Source organism: Bombina bombina, chromosome 10 (assembly GCF_027579735.1).
Source record: "Bombina bombina isolate aBomBom1 chromosome 10, aBomBom1.pri, whole genome shotgun sequence".
In the NCBI taxonomy this organism is placed as follows: Eukaryota; Metazoa; Chordata; class Amphibia; order Anura; family Bombinatoridae; genus Bombina; species Bombina bombina.
In genome coordinates, this window is record NC_069508.1 from 163,906,062 (window position 1) to 163,929,260 (window position 23,199).

The following is a 23,199-nucleotide window of genomic DNA, read 5'->3' on the forward strand; positions in this document are numbered from 1 at the left end:
ATAATATCCTATTATGTCCCACTATTCTACTATTTTTGGAATAATACTTTTCACTACTTAAAGGACACTATTCTATGTACACGCACAATCAATTGGAAAACACAATTAACTTTCACTACTGACTTTGCCCCTTATATCCTTGGGAATTAACGCGGACAAACAGCACTTGGACACCTGTTTTTCCTTTTTTTTTTTTTTTTGCTGGCTTACATTTTTCTCGTATTATTGTTTTTAGATATTTCAGATTTTTACCACTTGGTCCATCATAGATTATTATAGTACCTAACTTTTTTATATTTTATTTGTATATGATCCGGATCCATATGATTGTTTTAATTGTGATTAGAATTGTTAAGAATAAACTTATTTTCTAGCTTTAACTCAGTTGTTTTATATGTCATTACTATTGCTATCCTTAGCGCTGCTCCCCATTCCTTGTTTTATGGTTCTTCACCATTGCAATGTGCAGTTTTGTGGGGGGTTAATATCCAGCCACAGATCTGTGTGTGTCTTGCTAACTCTGGCTTTCTTTTGTAGCGGACTTCCTCTTATGCTCATTATCCACAAGACCTGGTGCGGAGCCTGCAAATGTAAGTGATCTGACAATCCTTCTGCCATATCATTCAAATAAAAACATATAAATATTAGTTTTTGTGTGTAAAATGTCTTTCTAGTACTTGTGTGCTTCTGCTAATAGATTGCAGGTGTAATTTACTTGTCACTGTAGCATTGCAGATAATGTGTAACACACATATTGTGTGCTGTCAGTTGTACATTTATTTTCTTTGATTTTTCTTCTGTATCTAATAATTGCATATTTATCTGAAGATAATCTGTAACTGCATTGCTTATATAGTTTTAAGATCCTGAGTGATGAAATAAGTGGAATATTTAGTTTTGCTCATATGTTAGTCAGTTATTAACTAATCGCACTGTAGTTATCGGCTGCCAAAAGAAAGGTAAATTTTGTTCCAGTTTATTTGATGTTTTATCACATAATTTATCTGCAAAAATCTTACTTTAATGTAGAACTTTCCGCAAAAGGATTTTAAAGTAAAATAGAATCTACCCCTGGAATGTTAATATAAATATATAAACATTCGTTAAAATTCTGATCAAGCGGGCAGTCTTCAGAGCTGAACACTATGTCCTCCTGGTCATGCCCTTGGGGTAAAATGTTTTATATCTTTTAGGTTTTTTTAACTTGACATGAATGCTTAAAAGCAATCATCATTCTCATACTTCTAAAGCCAGTTTTTCTCAAAGGTCACAGGGCCAAGAAGAAAACTCCTTATTTGTATCTGTTTCATAATAAAAAAAGCACTAAGCAGTAGGTTATACTTAATAGAAATTACTGCAATATCTATTATTCATCATTTTAACCCCTTAATGACCGCAGCACTTTTCCATTTTCTGTCCGTTTGGGACCAAGGCTATTTTTACATTTTTGCAGTGTTTGTGTTTAGCTGTAATTTTCCTCTTACTCATTTACTGTACCCACACATATTATATACCGTTTTTCTCGCCATTAAATGGACTTTCAAAAGATACCATTATTTTCATCATATCTTATAATTTACTATAAAAAAACATTATAAAATATGAAGGAAAAATGGAAAAAAACACACTTTTTCTAACTTTGACCCCCAAAATCTGTTACACATCTACAACCACCAATAAACACCCATGCTAAATAATTTCTAAATTTTGTCCTGAGTTTAGAAATACCCAATGTTTACATGTTCTTTGCTTTTTTTGCAAGTTATAGGGCCATAAATACAAGTAGCACTTTGCTATTTCCAAACCACTTTTTTTCAAAATTAGCGCTAGTTACATTGGGACACTAATATCTTTCAGGAATCCCTGAATATCCATTGACATGTATATATTTTTTTTTTAGAAGACATCCCAAAGTATTGATCTAGGCCCATTTTGGTATATTTCATGCCACTATTTCACCGCCAAATGCGATCAAATTTACAAACAACTTATGCAATTATAGAATAAATGGTTGTAAATGCTTCTCTGGGATCCCCTTTGTTCAGAAATAGCAGACATATATGGCTTTGGCTTTGCTTTTTGGTAATTAGAAGGCTGCTAAATGCCACTGCGCACAATACGTGTATTATGCCCAGCATTGAAGGGGTTAATTAGGGAGCATGTAGGGAGCTTCTAGGGTTAATTTTAGCTTTAGTGTAGTGTAGTAGACAACCCCAAGTATTGATCTAGGCCCATTTTGGTATATTTCATGCCACCATTTCACCGCCAAATGCGATCAAAGTAAAAAAAAAACGTTAATTTTTTCACAATTTTAGGTTTCTCACTGAAATTATTTACAAACAGCTTGTGCAATTATGGCACAAATGGTTGTAAATGTTTCTCTGGGATGCCCTTTGTTCAGAAATAGCAGACATATATGACTTTGGCGTTGCTTTATGGTAATTAGAAAGTCGCTAAATGCTGCTGCGCATCACACGTGTATTATGGCTAGCAGTGAAGGGGTTAATTAGGTAGTTTGTAGGGAGCTTGCAGGGTTAATTTTAGCTTTAGTGTAGAGATCAGCCTCCCACCTGACACATCCCACCCCCTGATCCCTCCCAAACAGCTCCCTTCTCTCCCCCACCCCACAATTGTCCCCGCCATCTTAAGTACTGGCAGAAAGTCTGCCAGTACTAAAATAAAAGTTTTTTTTTTTTTTAAGAAGAAAAAAAAAGCATATTTACATATGCTGTGTTTAGGATCCCCCCCTTAACCCCCAACCTCCCTGATCCCCCCCAAAACAGCTCTCTAAGCCTCCCTCTCAGCCTTATTGGGGGCCATCTTGGGTACTGGCAGCTGTCTGCCAGTACCCATTTTGAACAATCAAATGTTTATTTTTGTTTAAAAATGTTTTCTGTAGTGTAGCTCAATCACCCCCCCCCCCCACCTACATCACACCTAAGGGCTTTTTTATTTATTTAAATTTTGTCCCACTTTTGACACATTTTTTCCGTAGTGTAGCGGTTCCCACCCGCTCCCTCCCCGTGCACGCCCCCGCCCCCTTGTGCTTACCCGCCCACGATCCCGCCCCCCTCCACATGACCAGGGCCATCGATGGCCGCCACCCACCTCCCACACCGGCTCCCACCCACCAACGATACCGGCCATCGATGTCCGGTGCAGAGAGGGCCACAGAGTGGCTCTCTCTGCATCGGATGGCCGTGAAAGGTTATTGCAGGATGCCTCCATATCGAGGCATCACTGCAATAACCGGAAAGCAGCTGGAAGCGAGCAGGATCGCTTCCAGCTGCTTTCCACACCGAGGACGTGCAGGGTACGTCCTCAGGCATTAACTGCCTTTTTTCTGAGGACGTACCCTGCACGTCCTCGGTCGTGAAGGGGTTAAAAGGATTTTACCTTTTTTTTTTTTTTTTTTTTAAACTTCATTTGTTAAGGGTCTTCCTGTTACTTCCTCTGGTCTTTATAGGACGGCAAAGTAGCATTTTTTCCTTTTGAAGTGCTGCTAGGTGATATCTAAACTAGCTGCAGTCAGTTTATTGCCCATGCTGAGCAGAGGACTTTTGCTGCAAAATCATGTGATAATAGTACTTAAAGGGACAGTTTACTCAAAAATGTTCTCCCCTTTTAATTTGTTCCCAATGATCCACATTACCTGCTGGAGTGTATTAAATTGTTTACAAGTAGCTCCTTTACCCTTATATTGGCATTTGAAATAGTTGATTTAGCATGTGGTATCCACCTATTCTGAAAGTTTGTGGCCGCAGGTCCAAGCTATAGATAAGCTTTGTAAACACAGCCAGCAGAAGAAATGACACTCCCAGTGGGCTATAGCAGAGATAAGGTAATAAAATGTTAATTTTCCATTGTTCTCTCCAAATACTGGTGATTGTTTTATGGACAGATATAAGATAAAGAAGCAGGTATATGAACACAATGTGATAAAGTAATGAGATCTGATTATACCTACAAGCTCAACCCATTTTATTAGGTTATGGCTTCAAAACACAAAATCAGAGCTTAAATACACAGAAATAAACCTTAAAAAGCTAATTTTCATACATTTTTTACTCTGCAGTTGGTAAAAAAAGAAATTGTAAACACATTAAAGGGAATACTATTTTACAGTATACTGTCCCTTTAAGTTCTGTAATGCCTGCTTGCTTATCTAGCCATGGGCAGGGGCTACACAGAGACTTTCTAAATGCTCATTTTACAAGTAATCTGTTTCCTGTGTTTAACACAATCTTTTTCTTTTTAAGTTTACTTTTATTTAACATACTTTTGTTACTATAGGAGCACTGTTAAATTTGCTTTTAAGATAACTTTAATAGGTAAAGAAAATGGGCATAACAGCTGTGAAATACATAATTGGCCCACACTGCACCTATACGCTGTGTTACTGGTTTGATTTAAAACCATACAATTCAGAGACAGCATTACAGAGATCAAAAATCAATGAACAAAACTGTACAGTTCCTGTTAACACTTTAATTTTATTATAATCAAGCCCAATGATAAACAGTCAATTACAAATATAAAAAGATATACAGTGGGGACACAATGCTGCTATAACAAATGTACAAAAACTGCAACACTTGCCTAGCCAGACTAGTTTTATCACAACGCGTTTCAGGGTCCATCCCCTTCATTAGGAATGGGTTTAAAAAAAAAATTCTCTCTTAACTACATGTTAATTTATGGTCTGAGTTGCTCTTTAGTTATTGATGACAGATATACACTGGCATGCACTGATTTTTGCAGGAGTGGTAGCACTTTATGTAGGGTGTATATATATATATATATATATATATATATATATATATATATATATATATATATATATATATATATATATATATATATATATATATATATATATATATATATATATATATATATATATATATATATATATATATATATATATATATATATATATATATATATACTGTAGTTAGTGTATTTGCTTCCACAAATGAGTAATTTCTTTATTGCATTTATACTTCTTCAAAATCTAAATGCACTGTAGGGAGAGAAAAAAGTTTAAAACAAAGTATTTTTTTCCTGTTTAGGATTCCAACCAATATTTATACAAGTTATAGCATAATTATTTATTTAAAATGCCTTCTTATTGTGCTTTATTAAAGGGACAGTCTGCTCCAGATTTTTTTTTAAAAAATAGACAATCCCTTTTTATACTCATTCCCCAGTTTTGCATAACCAACACGGTTATATTAGAACACTTTTTACCTCTGTGATAACTTTGTGTCTAAGCCTCTGCAGACTGCCCCCTTATCTCAGTGCTTTTGACAGACTTACATTTAAGCCAATCAGTGCTGACTCGTGAATAGCTTCATGGAAGTAAGCACAGTGTTTTCTATATGGCACATATGAACTAGCACTGTCTATCTGTAAAAAAAACTGTCAAAATGCCAGTTTAACAAGGACTACCTTTATCCTCACACTTAGGACTAACTCTGCGAATTCTTGAGTATTTTTAGTCATAAATGGATACGTGAAGTGTATAACGCAGCCATTATGCATAGACCCTATTGTACGCTTTGACGTTTTTCTTTATGATGTATGTGTAGATTTTGTTTTTCAATAAAGCTTTTGAAAAAAAAAAAAACTCAAAATGCACTGAGATTAGAGGCGGTCTTCAAAGGCTTAGAAATTAGCATATGAGCCAACCTAGGTTTTGTTTTCAGCAAAGAATACAAAGCAAATTTGAAGATAAAAGTAAATTGGAAAGGTGTTTAAAATTGCATGCCCTTTCTGAATCATGAAAGTTTGATTTTGACTAGACTCTCCCTTTAATTTTTTCTTCTATTTTTTTTTTTTTTCCTTTTCAGCATTAAAACCAAAATTTGCTGAGTCTAAGGAGATCTCTGAGTTATCTCATAATTTTGTGATGGTCAACGTGGAGGTGAGAGCAAGATTTGTTTTCCTAAATGCTATTTCAGTGCTTTAGAAAATTTTAGAACATCAGGAGATGTTTGTGTTGGTCATAATATTGTGAACTGGACATTCCAAAAATTGTAATTAACCTCTTAACGATGGCGTTTTTATGCTGTCCTGAAAACACTGTACCTTAAAGTGAAAGAAAATCCTATCGTTTTATAAACGCTAGGATTTACTATTGAAACAAATAAAGGGGACTTTCATTCATGAAGTATAAGATACTTCATGTACAGGGAGTGCAGAATTATTAGGCAAGTTGTATTTTTGAGGATTAATTTTATTATTGAACAACAACCATGTTCTCAATGAACCCAAAAAACTCATTAATATCAAAGCTGAATAGTTTTGGAAGTAGTTTTTAGTTTGTTTTTAGTTTTAGCTATTTTAGGGGGATATCTGTGTGTGCAGGTGACTATTACTGTGCATAATTATTAGGCAACTTAACAAAAAACAAATATATACCCATTTCAATTATTTATTTTTACCAGTGAAACCAACATCTCAACATTCACAAATATACATTTCTGACATTCAAAAACAAAAACAAATCAGTGACCAATATAGCCACCTTTCTTTGCAAGGACACTCAAAAGCCTGCCATCCATGGATTCTGTCAGTGTTTTGATCTGTTCACCATCAACATTGCGTGCAGCAGCAACCACAGCCTCCCAGACACTGTTCAGAGAGGTGTACTGTTTTCCCTCCTTGTAAATCTCACATTTGATGATGGACCACAGGTTCTCAATGGGGTTCAGATCAGGTGAACAAGGAGGCCATGTCATTAGATTTTCTTCTTTTATACCCTTTCTTGCCAGCCACGCTGTGGAGTACTTGGACGCGTGTGATGGAGCATTGTCCTGCATGAAAATCATGTTTTTCTTGAAGGATGCAGACTTCTTCCTGTACCACTGCTTGAAGAAGGTGTCTTCCAGAAACTGGCAGTAGGACTGGGAGTTGAGCTTGACTCCATCCTCAACCCGAAAAGGCCCCACAAGCTCATCTTTGATACCAGCCCAAACCAGTACTCCACCTCCACCTTGCTGGCGTCTGAGTCGGACTGGAGCTCTCTGCCCTTTACCAATCCAGCCACGGGCCCATCCATCTGGCCCATCAAGACTCGCTCTCATTTCATCAGTCCATAAAACCTTAAAAAAATCAGTCTTGAGATATTTCTTTGCCCAGTCTTGACGTTTCAGCTTGTGTGTCTTCAGTGGTGGTCGTCTTTCAGCCTTTCTTACCTTGGCCATGTCTCTGAGTATTGCACACCTTGTGCTTTTGGGCACTCCAGTGATGTTGCAGCTCTGAAATATGGCCAAACTGGTGGCAAGTGGCATCTTGGCAGCTGCACGCTTGACTTTTCTCAGTTCATGGGCAGTTATTTTGCGCCTTGGTTTTTCCACACGCTTCTTGCGACCCTGTTGACTATTTTGAATGAAACGCTTGATTGTTCGATGATCACGCTTCAGAAGCTTTGCCATTTTAAGAGTGCTGCATCCCTCTGCAAGATATCTCACTATTTTTGACTTTTCTAAGCCTGTCAAGTCCTTCTTTTGACCCATTTTGCCAAAGGAAAGGAAGTTGCCTAATTATGCACACCTGATATAGGGTGTTGATGTCATTAGACCACACCCCTTCTCATTACAGAGATGCACATCACCTAATATGCTTAATTGGTAGTAGGCTTTCGAGCCTATACAGCTTGGAGTAAGACAACATGCATAAAGAGGATGATGTGGTCAAAATACTAATTTGCCTAATAATTCTGCACTCCCTGTAGAAAGCTCCTTTATTTGATTTAAAGGGACACGGAACCCACATTTTTTCTTTTGTGATTCAGATAGAGCATGCAATTTTAAGCAACTTTCTAATTTACTCCTATTATCAAATTATTTTCATTCTCTTGGTATCTTTATTTGAAATGCAAGAATGTAAGTTTAGATGCCGGCCCATTTTTGGTGAACACACTGTGTTGTTCTTGCTGATTGGTGGGTAAATTCACCTACCAATAAACAAGTGCTTTCCATGGTTCTGAACCAAAAAAATAGTTTAGATGCCTTCTTTTTCAAATAAAGAAAGCAAGAGAACGAAGAAAAATTGATAATAGGAGTAAATTAGAAAGTTGTTTAAAATTGCATGCTTTATCTGTCTGAATCACGAAAGAAAAAAATTGGGTTCAGTGTCCCTTGGCCCATGGGAGCCGGATTTACCCCACGGCTATTGGCTACGAGGTGGAAACGTCACCTCTTAGCCAAATTTTTTTTGCCTTGGGCTCCTGTACAAGGTAAAAACGGCGATTGATTGAATCAAATAAAGGAGCTTTCTACATGAAGTATCTTATACTTCATGAATGAAAGTCCCCTTTATTTGTTTCAGTAGTAAATCCTAGCATTTGTAAAACGTTAGGATTTAATTTCACTTTAATGATGATAGGGAGGCATGGTACGTTCTAACTTCTGGGGCTCCCCCCGTAAAACATACACACATGAATCTGAGATAGGGGCGTGTCTGGCTATGCAGGTAGTCCCACAGAAGCCAATCCGTGCCATTGGAGTCACATGATCACAGTGACAGGCAGCTACTAATTAAATGTGACAACCAATTATTGGAATATTTATCTGTCTGCATTTCCCTCTTATTTCTCAGTGTGATCTGAGACGAGAGAGACACTCCCAAAAAGTGTCCCAAACGATTATAAACATCTAGGTGCTGATCAGTGTTATTGATGTGATCACTCTGATCGGTAAGTGGGAACTAAGTATTTGGAAGAAGAAAAAAGTAATAAAAAAATAAAAAAATCCTTTCAGTGCTGTTAAAGGGACAGTATACTGTAAAATTGTTTTTCCCTTAATGTATTTACAATTGCTTTTTTTTTTTTACCAACTGCAAGGTAAAAAAATTATGAAAATGAGCTTTTTAAGGTTTATTTCTGTATATTAAAGCTCTGATTTTGTGTTTTGAAGCCACAACCTAATAAAATGGGTTGAGCTTGTAGGTATAATCAGATCTCATTACTTTTATCACATTGTGTTCATATACCTGCTTCTTTATCTTATATCTGTCTGTAAACTAATCACCAATACTTGGAGAGAACATTAAAATGTTATTACCTTATCTCTGCTATATCCCACTGGGAGTGTAATTTTTTTCTGCTGGCTGTGTTTACAAAGCTTATCTATATCTTGGACCTGCGGCCACAAACTTTCAGAATAGGTGGGGATACCACAGGCTAAATCAACTATTTCAAATGCCAATATAAGGGTAAAGGAGCTACTTGTAAACAATTGAATACACTCCAGCAGGTAAAGTGGATTATTGGGAACAAATTAAAGGGGAGAACATTTTTGAGTAAACTGTCCCTTTAAGATCGTGTCACATTTCCATTTATGAAGACTGAAATGGGCAGGCCCCATATTGCAGGGCTCGACAAACCCAGGGGCTCTTTTTTTCAGGAATTTTTACTCCTGGCTCCTAACTTTTTGGGTTATTCTCTAAACATCTATATACAGATACCACTGTCTGGTGCCTAAAAGTATATCTGGCTACTAAATAGTCTTACTGACTCCTAAATTTTAAATAAATTTGTCGACCCCTGCCATATTTGACCCTGTTACTTCCCAAAACCCCATAAAACCTGTACATGAGGGGTATTGCTGCACTCGGGGGACATTGCAAAATACAAATATGGGTGTTTTCTTCTGTTATGTGTGATCAGTCCACGGGTCATCATTACTTCTGGGATATAACTCCTCCCCAACAGGAAATGCAAGAGGATTCACCCAGCAGAGCTGCATATAGCTCCTCCCCTCTACGTCAGTCCCAGTCATTCTCTTGCACCCAACGACTAGATAGGATGTGTGAGAGGACTATGGTGATTATACTTAGTTTTTATGACTTCAATCAAAAGTTTGTTATTTTACAATAGCACCGGAGCGTGTTATTACTTCTCTGGCAGAGTTTGAGGAAGAATCTGCCAGAGTTTTTTACTATGATTTTAACCGGAGTTGTTAAGATCATATTGCTGTTCTCGGCCATCTGAGGGAGGTAAAGGCTTCAGATCAGGGGACAGCGGGCAGATGAATCTGCATTGAGGTATGTAGCAGTTTTTATTTTCTGAATGGAATTGATGAGAAAATCCTGCCATACCGTTAAAATGACATGTATGTATACACTTCAGTATTCTGGGGATGGTATTTCACCGGAACTACTCTGTTAAAGGTCACTAATCCTTTTAATAACTATTTATCATGTTAAACGTTTTTGCTGGAATGTAGAATCGTTTACATTGCTGAGGTACTGTGTGAATAAATATTTGGGCATTATTTTCCACTTGGCAGCCTTTTTTGCTTTTATTTGTGACAGTTTCGTTTCTCTTCACTGCTGTGTGGGAGAGGGAGGGGCCGTTTTTGGCGCTCTTTGCTACGCATCAAAAAATTCCAGTCAGTTACTTTTATATTTCCTGCATGATCCGGTTCATCTCTGACAGATCTCAGGGGTCTTCAAACTTCTTTTAAGGGAGGTAAATTCTCTCAGCAGAGCTGTGAGAATTCTTATAGTGACTGTGAATAAAAACGTTGCTTTGTATTTTTTATGTCAAATTTAATTATTGTTATTTTACTAATGGGAACAAACCTTTGCTAAAAGTTGTGTTGTTTTAAAGTTTGATGCTATAACTGTTTTTCAGTTCATTATTTCAACTGTCATTTAATCGTTTAGTACCTCTTTGAGGCACAGTACGTTTTTGCTAAAAAAGATTATAACCAAGTTGTAAGTTTTTTTGCTAGTGTGTTAAACATGTCTGACTCAGAGGAAGATATCTGTGTCATTTGTTCCAATGCCAAGGTGGAGCCCAATAGAAATTTATGTACTAACTGTATTGATGCTACTTTAAATAAAAGTCAATCTGTACAATGTGAACAAATTTCACCAAACAGCGAGGGGAGAGTTATGCCGACTAACTCGCCTCACGCGGCAGTACCTGCATCTCCCGCCCGGGAGGTGCGTGATATTATGGCGCCTAGTACATCTGGGCGGCCATTACAGATAACATTACAAGATATGGCTACTGTTATGACTGAAGTTTTGTCTAAATTACCAGAACTAAGAGGCAAGCGTGATCACTCTGGGGTGAGAACAGAGTGCGCTGACAATGCTAGGGCCATGTCTGATACTGCGTCACAGCTCGCAGAGCATGAGGACGGAGAGCTTCATTCTGTGGGTGACGGTTCTGATCCAAACAGATTGGACTCAGATATTTCAAATTTTAAATTTAAATTGGAGAACCTCCGTGTATTACTAGGGGAGGTCTTAGCAGCTCTCAACGATTGTAACACCGTTGCAATACCAGAGAAACTGTGCAGGTTGGATAAATACTTTGCGGTACCGGCGAGTACTGAAGTTTTTCCTATACCTAAGAGACTAACTGAAATTGTTACTAAGGAGTGGGATAGACCCGGTGTGCCGTTCTCACCCCCTCCAATATTTAGAAAGATGTTTCCAATAGACGCCACCACTCGGGACTTATGGCAAACGGTCCCCAAGGTGGAGGGAGCAGTTTCTACTTTAGCTAAGCGTACCACTATCCCGGTGGAGGATAGCTGTGCTTTCTCAGATCCAATGGATAAAAAATTAGAGGGTTACCTTAAGAAAATGTTTGTTCAACAAGGTTTTATATTGCAACCCCTTGCATGTATCGCGCCGATTACGGCTGCGGCAGCATTTTGGATTGAGTCGCTGGAAGAGAACCTTAGTTCATCTACGCTAGACGACATTACGGACAGGCTTAGAGTCCTTAAACTAGCTAATTCTTTCATTTCGGAGGCCGTAGTACATTTAACCAAACTTACGGCTAAGAACTCAGGATTCGCCATACAGGCACGTAGGGCGCTGTGGCTAAAATCCTGGTCAGCAGATGTTACTTCTAAGTCCAAATTACTTAATATACCTTTCAAGGGGCAGTCTTTATTTGGGCCCGGTTTGAAAGAAATTATCGCTGACATTACAGGAGGTAAGGGCCACGCCCTACCCCAAGACAAAGCCAAAGCTAAGGCTAGACAGTCTAATTTTCGTCCCTTTCGGAATTTCAAAACAGGAGCAGCATCAACCTCCACTGCACCAAAACAGGAAGGAGCTGTTGCTCGTTACAGGCAAGGCTGGAAGCCTAACCAGGCCTGGAACAAGAGCAAGCAGGCCAGGAAACCTGCTGCTGCCCCAAAGACAGCATGAATCGAGAGCCCCCGATCCGGGACCGGATCTAGTGGGGGGCAGACTCTCTCTCTTCGCCCAGGCCTGGGCAAGAGATGTTCAGGATCCCTGGGCACTAGAGATCATATCTCAGGGATACCTTCTAGACTTCAAATTATCTCCCCCAAGAGGGAGATTTCATCTGTCAAGGTTGTCAACAAACCAGATAAAGAAAGAAGCGTTTCTACGCTGCGTACAAGATCTGTTATTAATGGGAGTGATCCATCCGGTTCCGCGGTCGGAACAAGGACAAGGGTTCTACTCAAACCTGTTTGTGGTTCCCAAAAAAGAGGGAACTTTCAGGCCAATCTTAGATTTAAAGATTCTAAACAAATTCCTAAGAGTTCCATCGTTCAAAATGGAAACTATTCGGACAATTTTACCCATGATCCAAGAGGGTCAGTACATGACCACTGTGGATTTAAAGGATGCTTACCTTCACATTCCGATCCACAAAGATCATCACCGGTATCTAAGGTTTGCCTTCTTAGACAGGCACTACCAGTTTGTAGCTCTTCCATTCGGATTGGCTACGGCTCCAAGAATCTTCACAAAGGTTCTGGGTGCCCTTCTGGCGGTACTAAGACCGCGAGGGATTTCGGTAGCTCCGTACCTAGACGACATTCTAATACAAGCTTCAAGCTTTCAAACTGCCAAGTCTCATACAGAGTTAGTTCTGGCATTTCTAAGGTCGCATGGATGGAAAGTGAACGAAAAGAAGAGTTCTCTCTTTCCTCTCACAAGAGTTCCATTCTTGGGGACTCTTATAGATTCTGTAGAAATGAAGATTTACCTGACAGAAGACAGGTTAACAAAGCTTCAAGATGCATGCCGTGTCCTTCATTCCATTCAACACCCGTCAGTAGCTCAATGCATGGAGGTGATCGGCTTAATGGTAGCGGCAATGGACATAGTACCTTTTGCACGCCTACATCTCAGACCGCTGCAATTATGCATGCTAAGTCAGTGGAATGGGGATTACTCAGATTTGTCCCCTACTCTGAATCTAAATCAAGAGACCAGAAATTCTCTTCTATGGTGGCTTTATCGGCCACACCTGTCCAGGGGGATGCCATTCAGCAGGCCAGACTGGACAATTGTAACAACAGACGCCAGCCTACTAGGTTGGGGCGCTGTCTGGAATTCTCTGAAGGCTCAGGGACTATGGAATCAGGAGGAGAGTCTCCTGCCAATAAACATTCTGGAATTGAGAGCGGTTCTCAATGCCCTTCTGGCTTGGCCCCAGTTAACAACTCGGGGGTTCATCAGGTTTCAGTCGGACAACATCACGACTGTAGCTTACATCAACCATCAGGGAGGGACAAGAAGCTCCCTAGCAATGATGGAAGTATCAAAGATAATTCGCTGGGCAGAGTCTCACTCTTGCCACCTGTCAGCAATCCACATCCCGGGAGTGGAGAACTGGGAGGCGGATTTCTTGAGTCGCCAGACTTTTCATCCGGGGGAGTGGGAACTTCATCCGGAGGTTTTTGCCCAAATACTTCGGCGTTGGGGCAAACCAGAGATAGATCTCATGGCGTCTCGCCAGAACGCCAAACTTCCTCGCTACGGGTCCAGATCCAGGGATCCGGAAGCAGTTCTGATAGATGCTTTGACAGCACCTTGGAACTTCGGGATGGCTTATGTGTTTCCACCCTTCCCACTGCTTCCTCGATTGATTGCCAAAATCAAACAGGAGAGAGCATCAGTAATTCTAATAGCACCTGCATGGCCACGCAGGACTTGGTATGCAGATCTAGTGGACATGTCATCCTGTCCGCCTTGGTCTCTACCTCTAAGACAGGACCTTCTGATACAGGGTCCATTCAAACATCAAAATCTAACTTCTCTGAAGCTGACTGCTTGGAAATTGAACGCTTGATTTTATCAAAACGTGGTTTTTCTGAGTCGGTTATTGATACCCTGATTCAGGCTAGGAAGCCTGTTACCAGAAGGATTTACCATAAAATATGGCGGAAATACCTATACTGGTGCGAATCCAAAGGTTACTCCTGGAGTAAGGTTAGGATCTCTAGGATATTGTCTTTTCTACAAGAAGGCTTAGAAAAGGGTTTATCAGCTAGCTCATTAAAGGGACAGATTTCAGCTCTGTCCATCTTGTTACACAGGCGTCTGTCAGAAGATCCAGACGTCCAGGCCTTTTGTCAGGCTCTAGCTAGGATCAAGCCTGTGTTTAAGGCTGTTGCTCCGCCATGGAGTTTAAACTTAGTTCTTAACGTTTTACAGGGTGTTCCGTTTGAACCCCTTCATTCCATTGATATAAAATTGTTATCTTGGAAAGTTCTGTTTTTAATGGCTATTTCCTCGGCTCGAAGAGTTTCTGAGTTATCAGCCTTACATTGTGATTCCCCTTATCTGATTTTTCACTCAGACAAGGTAGTTCTGCGTACTAAACCTGGGTTCTTACCTAAGGTAGTCACTAACAGGAACATCAATCAAGAGATTGTTGTTCCATCCCTGTGTCCAAATCCTTCTTCAAAGAAGGAACGTCTTCTACACAATCTGGATGTAGTTCGTGCCCTCAAGTTCTACTTGCAGGCAACTAAAGATTTTCGCCAAACTTCTTCCCTGTTTGTCGTTTATTCTGGACAGAGGAGAGGTCAAAAAGCTTCTGCTACCTCTCTCTCTTTTTGGCTTCGTAGCATAATACGTTTAGCCTATGAGACTGCTGGACAGCAGCCTCCTGAAAGAATTACAGCCCACTCCACTAGAGCTGTGGCTTCCACTTGGGCCTTTAAGAATGAGGCCTCTGTTGAACAGATTTGCAAGGCTGCAACTTGGTCTTCGCTTCATACTTTTTCCAAATTTTACAAATTTGACACTTTTGCTTCTTCGGAGGCTATTTTTGGGAGAAAGGTTCTTCAGGCAGTGGTTCCTTCTGTATAATGAGCCTGCCTATCCCTCCCGTCATCCGTGTACTTTTGCTTTGGTATTGGTATCCCAGAAGTAATGATGACCCGTGGACTGATCACACATAACAGAAGAAAACATAATTTATGCTTACCTGATAAATTCCTTTCTTCTGTTGTGTGATCAGTCCACGGCCCGCCCTGTTTTAAGGCAGGTAAATATTTTTTAAATTATACTCCAGTCACCACTTCACCCTTGGTTACTCCTTTCTCGTTGATTCTTGGTCGAATGACTGGGACTGACGTAGAGGGGAGGAGCTATATGCAGCTCTGCTGGGTGAATCCTCTTGCATTTCCTGTTGGGGAGGAGTTATATCCCAGAAGTAATGATGACCCGTGGACTGATCACACAACAGAAGAAAGGAATTTATCAGGTAAGCATAAATTATGTTTTTATTGCAGTAAAAGCTATCAGGATTAAAATATTCACAATAAAAAAGTGTGTGTTTAGAAAAAAATATTTCCTAATTTCTCACACTTATTTAGATTTTATATTAAATATCTCCTCATTTGTCCTTTTGTTTGATTTATATTCTGTTCTTTTCTTTGTAGGCTTCACAAAATCTTTTCATTAACGAGAAGCTGTCGATATCAAATATACAAATGTTCCTTTTTTTCTGTTTTTGTTGAAAATGATCCTCATCCTTCTCCACCCCAGTGTCTGTCTTGGGAGAAAGTGTCATATGCGTGCTTTTGCCTCTTACACTAGGCTGGGGGCACAATGGAGGTCTTAAGCATGTTCGTGCCACTTCCTCGCATTTGCATTGTACGATTAAATGCACAGAGGTTGAGGCAGAGGTGTGGAGAGGGGGAATCTTTTTCTACATAAAGGAAAATGTAAAAAATTTTTTAAAGGAACAAACACATCGCCCTTCTCATACACAGGAATTGTTAAGATGAGAGAATAAGTGTATCTGTAGTGGAGTTTCTAGAGATGCAATATGCACAAGCTGCCCACAAAAAGCATGCGCATTCCTATTACTAGTGAATCAGATCTGGGAGTAGTCCTCTTACACAGCATTTCAGTATCAATGGAAATTCACTGCTAAAGTCTGTTCAAAGAAGACCACACACTTACTTGTATTACATTATAAAATAAATATACGCAGCTGTATCTCTCAAATCTCCCTATACTGCTTGAATGCAACTGTACCAAATAGATCAACTAGATATATTTATTGGACATCTAGTGCCTATGGGCTCAATTTATAAAGCCCTTCGCCTGCCTGCCACTGCAGGTTCAACAGCGGTCATTAGAGCGCTGCTTCCTAGACTCTTCTCCACCTCTTAGGTGGAGAATTTAAATCTCCCCTGTCTCGTCCGACTGGGGAGATTGACGGCTCTTGCCCACGCGTTATTGGCGGGATTACACATAATCTTAAATTCTGGCAGCGGATTGCTGCTCGCCAGAGGTGAGCTGGGGCGGACAGGCGAATCGGTACGCCCCTGTTTTCCCCAGCTTGATAAATCGAGCCTTATGGAGGTATGTACAAGACTTACAAAATGTACATGGTAATGAGAATTTCCTCAATGTGGCAATGGTTATTCTTGTATAATGCCACATTTTTAGAACAATCAGTGTATATGGTACAAGGCAGAGGTAATATGTTTTATTTGGTGTCCTTGCACAAAGAAATATAAGGAAGGCATCACAAGGTAAATAAAAGGAGTGGTACTGTCTGACTTGGTGATGAAATTAGCACCTACATCTCTATATTACCTCTTATTTCAGAGTAGTCTGTTTTATAACAGATATGTCTGATCTAGGGCAGTGGGTGAGTCATTTCTTAGACACAGTTTTGCTTTTTCCAACAGGATGAAGAAGAGCCCAAAGAAAAAGATTACAGCCCTGATGGGGGATACATTCCTAGAATTCTTTTCTTGGGTGAGCAACACTACTGTATAGAGAAGGTTGTTCGACAATAATATTGTCCAACCTGTCGCTCTTAGGCCAAAATGGACTATCCATTGTCTTCTTGCCTAAATTGTGTTTATCTGGAATTTAGTGGTATTTGGCATTACACCTATAGTTGTTTGTCTAGCTCATGTTTATACAATTTTATACTGATGTCATTCTCTTAGATTATCTGCCAAAACTTTATCTTTCACAATGTGCAACACAAAGTTTTCACTCCCCCATACTGCTGACAACTGAAGGTTTTCTAAAAACTTGTTTCTATTTATTTATATATATATCTTTATAACGAAGTCCGCAGGTATATGCACTGATGTTTTGGGGTTTGAGGAAGGGGTCTGTGAACCCCAAGGACATCACTATATATATCTAGGGTTCATTTAGTTTTTAATGCCCTTCTCCCATTAACTGAATACAAATGGCTTTTATAATTTTCTGTCTCTCCACAGATCCCAGTGGTAAAGTCCACGCAGAGATAATTAATTCCCAGGGAAACCCAAGTTACAAGTATTTCTACAACACTGCAGATCAAGGTGAGCGCACAGGATAATGTGCCAGGCAACAGCATTAATAATGTTCTGATGATCTGCAGAGGGAGAGGTGCAACATTTTGCTTCTTATTAAAACATACTCTGCTTATTTGAAAAGCCTTATTGCATGTTAAAGTGGCCTGTCATTTTAAACAACTTTCCAATTTACTTTTATTAGCAATCAGGTGAGCCAATGACACGAGGCATATGTGTGCAGCCACCAATCAGCAGCTAGCTTGCAATAGTTCATTGCTGCTCTTGAGCCTACCTAGGTATGCTTTTTCAACAAAGGATACCAAGAGAACAAGTCAAATTATATAATAGATGTAAATTGGAAAGTTGTTTAAAATGTAACTTCTTTTCCTTTGGTGAAATTGAGGAGCGTACAGACGACATAAGCACCATATGTATAATATTGCTAACTTATTGCTGCAAACACTCTTGCCATATAGTGCTCAAGATATGCGCAGGATTCTGAACCTACCTCAGTATGTTCTTGTGTAAAAGAGCCAAGTGAAATGGGTACATTTATATTAGTCTGTAACAACGAGGAGACAGCACGCCTCCAATTCACATAGTACTTTATTAAAATACACAATTCTGCTAATAAAAAGAATGAGCACTCATCATTAAAACCCCTGTGAGTGTCCTCTATTTTAAAGCGTCTCTGTACCGTCTTAATGCTGTACCAGCCGGTTCCTGAGTGCTTCTGTTTGGGTTTAAGCAACTCTGGTAACATTAAAGTTCTGTATTACCGATTTTGTTAGTCTCCTTCACTATAGGGAATCGATGAACAAAGAGTATCCCAACGCGTTTAGTCTGCTTAACTCGTGCAGACTTCTTCAGGGGAATCAGACATTTGAGTTTGTCATTGTTACTCTCGTAGTTTAAAAGTCAAAACCACAAGAGTAACGATGACTAACAGTATAGTTAAAGGGACACTGAACCCAAATTTTTTCTTTCATGATTCAGATAGAGCATGACATTTTAAGCAACTTTCTAATTTACTCCTATTATCAATTTTTTTTTTTTCATTTTCTTGGTATCTTTATTTGAAATGCAAGAATGTAAGTTTAGATGCCGGCCCATTTTTGGTGAACAACCTGGGTTGTTCTTGCTGATTGGTGGATAAATTCATCCACCAATAAAGTGCTGTCCAGAGTTCTGAACCCAAAGAAAAGCTTAGATGCCTTCTTTTTCAAATAAAGATAGCAAGAGAACGAAGAAAAATTGCTAATAGGAGTAAATTAGAAAGTTGCTTAAAATTGCATGCTCTATCTGAATCACGAAAGAAAAAAAATTGGGTTCAGTGTCCCTTTAAAGGACCATTAAATGCAGTAAAATTGCATAATTAAGTGCATACTAAAAAGGAAAATGATTTAACATTTTTCTGACAAATTTATTTTTTCTCCAATTTTCCCGGCCCCCTGTATCATGTGACAGACATCAGCCAATCACAGACTGGTATACCTATACCCTGTGAGCTTGTGCTCAATAGGATCTTATTCCCCAGAAAGTGTGAATATAAAAAGACTGTGCAAAGTTTCATAATCAAAGTAAATAGAAAAGTATCTTAAAACTGTTGCTCTATCTGAATCATAAAAGTTTATTTTGACTTGAGTGTCCCTTTAAGTAGGCTAGAACCTATTTTGCTCTAACGTTTATTGTATTTGAAGTTTTTAATTCTGATTTTCATGTCCGTTGAATTTGTGTTTTATACAATGAAGAAAATGTAAATGTTTAAAAGCTTTATTTCAGCTGTCTCGGCTCGCTTTAATGCCAATTGATAGGTAACCTGCGCCCAGCAGCATTCACATGAATATTAACTTGATTTTCTGTCTTTCAGTTGTTGCTGCTATGAAGGAAGCCCAAGAGAAGCTGACGGGAGACTCCTTCCGTAAAGCAACAGATGAATTGTAACATCCAACATCCTCCAGACATCAGCTGTGAACAGACCCCAGTAATCTGCTGCGTGGGGCATCTGCCATGGGTGTAGCTGAATTTTTACAGCGACTGCAGGGCTAGTAATGGGGGGGGAGCTGAAAACAGGGATAGAAAGGCAGCTAACGGCTCTCGGTCATACCTACACCTATGTCTGTGGTTATTTTCCACATCTGCCTCCTCATACTTGTTCTACATAATTTCTTCAGGGCTTAAATGGGCTCCATATTCATAAAAATGAAACCCTTATCCTAGTATGTTGTCTCACATTTTTAAAATCATCATGGATACATTTTCTCTGTCTCATGGTTGCTCACCTTCCCTAGAAACCGCCAGCATGTGCTCTTCCTGCCCATATGACGTAGCGCCTGCTCTTTACTACACATGCACCTAGTCTTTAGACTTGAAGCGAGGTGCTTAAATTTGAATTACTACCCTGCAAAACTACAGATAAATTCTGATGTTCTGCAAGGGGTGTGGAAGACATTCGTGGCAGTATGACTGAAAATGGCCCATACCATTGGTGGCAGTGTGTAAAAAAACAAACCGGTTGTTTATTAAAGGGACAGTCTACACCAGAATTTGTATTGTTTTAAAAGATAGATAATCCCTTTATTATCCATTCCCTAGTTTTGCATACCCAACAGTTATATTAATACACTTTTTACCTTTGGGATTATCTTGTATCTAAGCCTCTGCAAACTGCCCCCTTATTTCAGTTCTTTTGAAAGACTTGCATTTTAGCCAAACAGATCTGGCTCCTAGGTAACTCCACGTGCGTGAGCACAGTGTTATCTATATGACACACATGAACTAACACCCTTTAGTGGTGAAAAATTGTCAAAATGCATTCAGAAAAGAGGCGGCCTTCAAGGTCTAAGAAATTAGCATATGAACCTCCTAGGTTTAGCTATCAACTAAGAATACCAAAGGTACAAAGCAAAATTGGTGATAAAAGTAAATTGTTTAAAATTACATGCCCTATCTGAATCATGAAAGTTTATTTTGGACTAGACTGTCCCTTTAAGCCTTACTTTTTAATTTAGTTTCTCATATGCGCTGCCACCAATGTCTTCTATATCCTACAGCAAATCCACTAAAAATAAAGCCTGATGTGACACAAGTCATATAGAAGACATTTATGGCAGTGCGTGTGGAAACCCCCCCACAAATATTGCAAATAGTATGGTGGTACCACAGTAGATTCATCCCCAATGTTTTTAGGTAAACCAGAATTGTTTATAGTCCCTTTTAAATAAAGCTGGTCTTGTAGCGGTCAAGGTGTGGGAGGAGCCCTCTGGGTTTAATACAGTTCATTGCGCAAAGTCTCAATGTTACAAACAAGTTGAACAGAGTTGATGACATCAGGTTTGCGCTTGTTCTCTCGGCTTCTTTTTACGGCCATAAAATGTAATTACACCCAGGAGAAATTATGGTAAGAATGTGTGAGGACCTTATTTAAATGAAGGAGGGGAAACGCATGATTGTGTCCCTGCTACTACACAGGTACTCGTCCCCCTGTCCTCCACTTCTATGTGATTTTACCACTCGAGGACATGTTGCATTATACACTTGCTGGATTTTATGTAATAAATATTCCCTGTCTTACCAGCAAGGCTATGTGATAACTGGTCCTCACTATTAACCGAAAACACTGAAATATGAAGTTATTAATATTGTTTTCTTAGTACTCTTGCGCTTGTCAGGTGACTGCAGGGTTAATTAGCGCTCTATCAGCCTGACATACGCCTAGCGCGCAGTATCATTACTGTAAGGTGCAGGGACAGTTTACTTTCAGAGATTTTTATAACTTCACTTTTAAAATAAAATCTTTGCTATATATTTATAAAGTTAGGTGCACTTCATTACTCTTGTATAGTTACATAAACCTATAAATGCCAAGGAGGTTACAACCTGATGCCTTGTTTCTAAGGGTATCTTGAGAATTCAGTGACAGATTTACAGAGCGTCACTGGAGATGATGGAACAATTCATGGTTTGTTTTGAGATTGTGCTAATATAAAGCACGGTGTAATTGTATATGAGGGGTAGCAACGCTCGTGACATAAGCAAGAGCAGCTCAGGATTTTCATGCCATATTATACCTGAAATGTTTTCTGTATAGTATTCACATATTCAGCTTAGGTTTGCCAGTGTAGCAGTATTTATTTGTGATGATGAGTGGTGTTTTGTACCGAATTTGGTGCATGTGTTAACCCTTTCTGTGCCAAATAACCTAGAAGCACTTTCTACCAGCATTAGGCAGAAATCATTTGTATTGAGGGGATTATACTCATTCTAATTATTCAGAAGTGTGGGTTGTAGATTAGCTTTTTTGGTATCATTAAGCCATACTCTAGGTAAGCACAGTACCACATTATGGTACTTGGTGTGAATCCATACCTCATGCTAAAACTACTATGATTTGCTGGTGTCTGTGGCGAGCTGTTTCACAGGGATATAGCATGGCACCCCAACCCCCTTAGCTAGCACTTGGAGCTATACAGTAGACTGTATTGGCACTTTGCTTTGGCATGTACTATTAATGTATTTCCTGCTGGTACATGTCAGTCTATACCTGGTAGTATAGCCTAGTATAAACATTTGCTTCTTTATGACGCAGTATAGCAGTTTCAGGCACTTGGTATGGAAACATACCCGCAGTGGTTATTTGGTATGTGGCCCTACCAATGGGAAGCTGCCTGTTTGCTGAGAGATGACATAGGATCACTTCCTTATTTGTCATTTGCTGTGGAATTGTTCCCTTGCCTTTAAGATCTTATGGAATTGTCCCTGTTGCTGTCAGTAGCATTGGTTCCTTGACTTCCTGTTTTGTCTTCTGTTACTATAGCCTTTGCTCAGATGGTTTTGGATTGTGTCGGTTCCCATAACTGGCACATTGAAGGACCAGTCCGCTTGCTTGCACTGTACTGAGATAATGAATAGGTACTTTCAGGAATCTGGCGCTGTACTGATCACTGCTCAGGATAAAGGGCATCACGTTGTTCTGCTCAGAAACTTCTTTCCTTGCATGGGGATGAGATAGAATTTGATCATAAGAACCGGCTATTGTTCCTGCTGCCGCATTTTCTCATGTCATTAGTTTGGGGTGAATTTTGCTAGTTACGGTGCTATGCTTACGGTTATATGCATTTATGTGACACTGCACAGAGCAATTATTTTGACCATCTTAAGAAAATGTTTGGTTTGGGGTCCGCACATATAGTTTATACAGTGGATGAGCAAAGCTTTGTATAATACACAGATTTATTTTTTTGTTTACCCCCTTACTAAATGTGTGGTCCCTGCATGGCTGTCAGAACCGTGACTTCTACTTATCCCTGGAAAACACTGTATGAGTTTTGTAATACTTGGCTACAAATGGAAATAAAGTTTTGTTACAAAAAAAAGTTGTGATGCATTATGGGATAAACATACACCTTTACTGATCAAATGTATATTATCTTTTATTTTATATATATATAATTTATTTTCATACACAATTATTATTATTTATTTGTATAGCGCCACAAAATTCCGTAGCACTGGGTACAATGATAGGGGTACACAATGACAAGGATTTGTGATAAAATACAAAACATAACAAACTAAACAAATCTAGTACAGGAGGAAGAGGGCCCTGCTCCAGAGAGGTCACAGTCTACAGGTTGAGGGTGCAGAG

General features: G+C 39.2%; 1 protein-coding gene across 1 annotated transcript in view; it reads left to right on the forward strand.

Moving 5' to 3' along the window:
• Positions 1 to 22,927, forward strand: part of TXNDC12 (thioredoxin domain containing 12) — a 35,369-nt gene extending 12,442 nt beyond the window's left edge. The window contains exons 3-7 of the mRNA XM_053693481.1: positions 538 to 590; positions 5,853 to 5,926; positions 16,947 to 17,016; positions 17,496 to 17,579; positions 19,423 to 22,927. Coding sequence (XP_053549456.1) covers positions 538 to 590; positions 5,853 to 5,926; positions 16,947 to 17,016; positions 17,496 to 17,579; positions 19,423 to 19,496 — 355 coding nt within the window. The 3' untranslated portion in view covers positions 19,497 to 22,927. The remainder of the gene's footprint in view (positions 1 to 537; positions 591 to 5,852; positions 5,927 to 16,946; positions 17,017 to 17,495; positions 17,580 to 19,422) is intronic.
• The last annotated feature ends 272 nt before the right edge of the window (positions 22,928 to 23,199 follow it).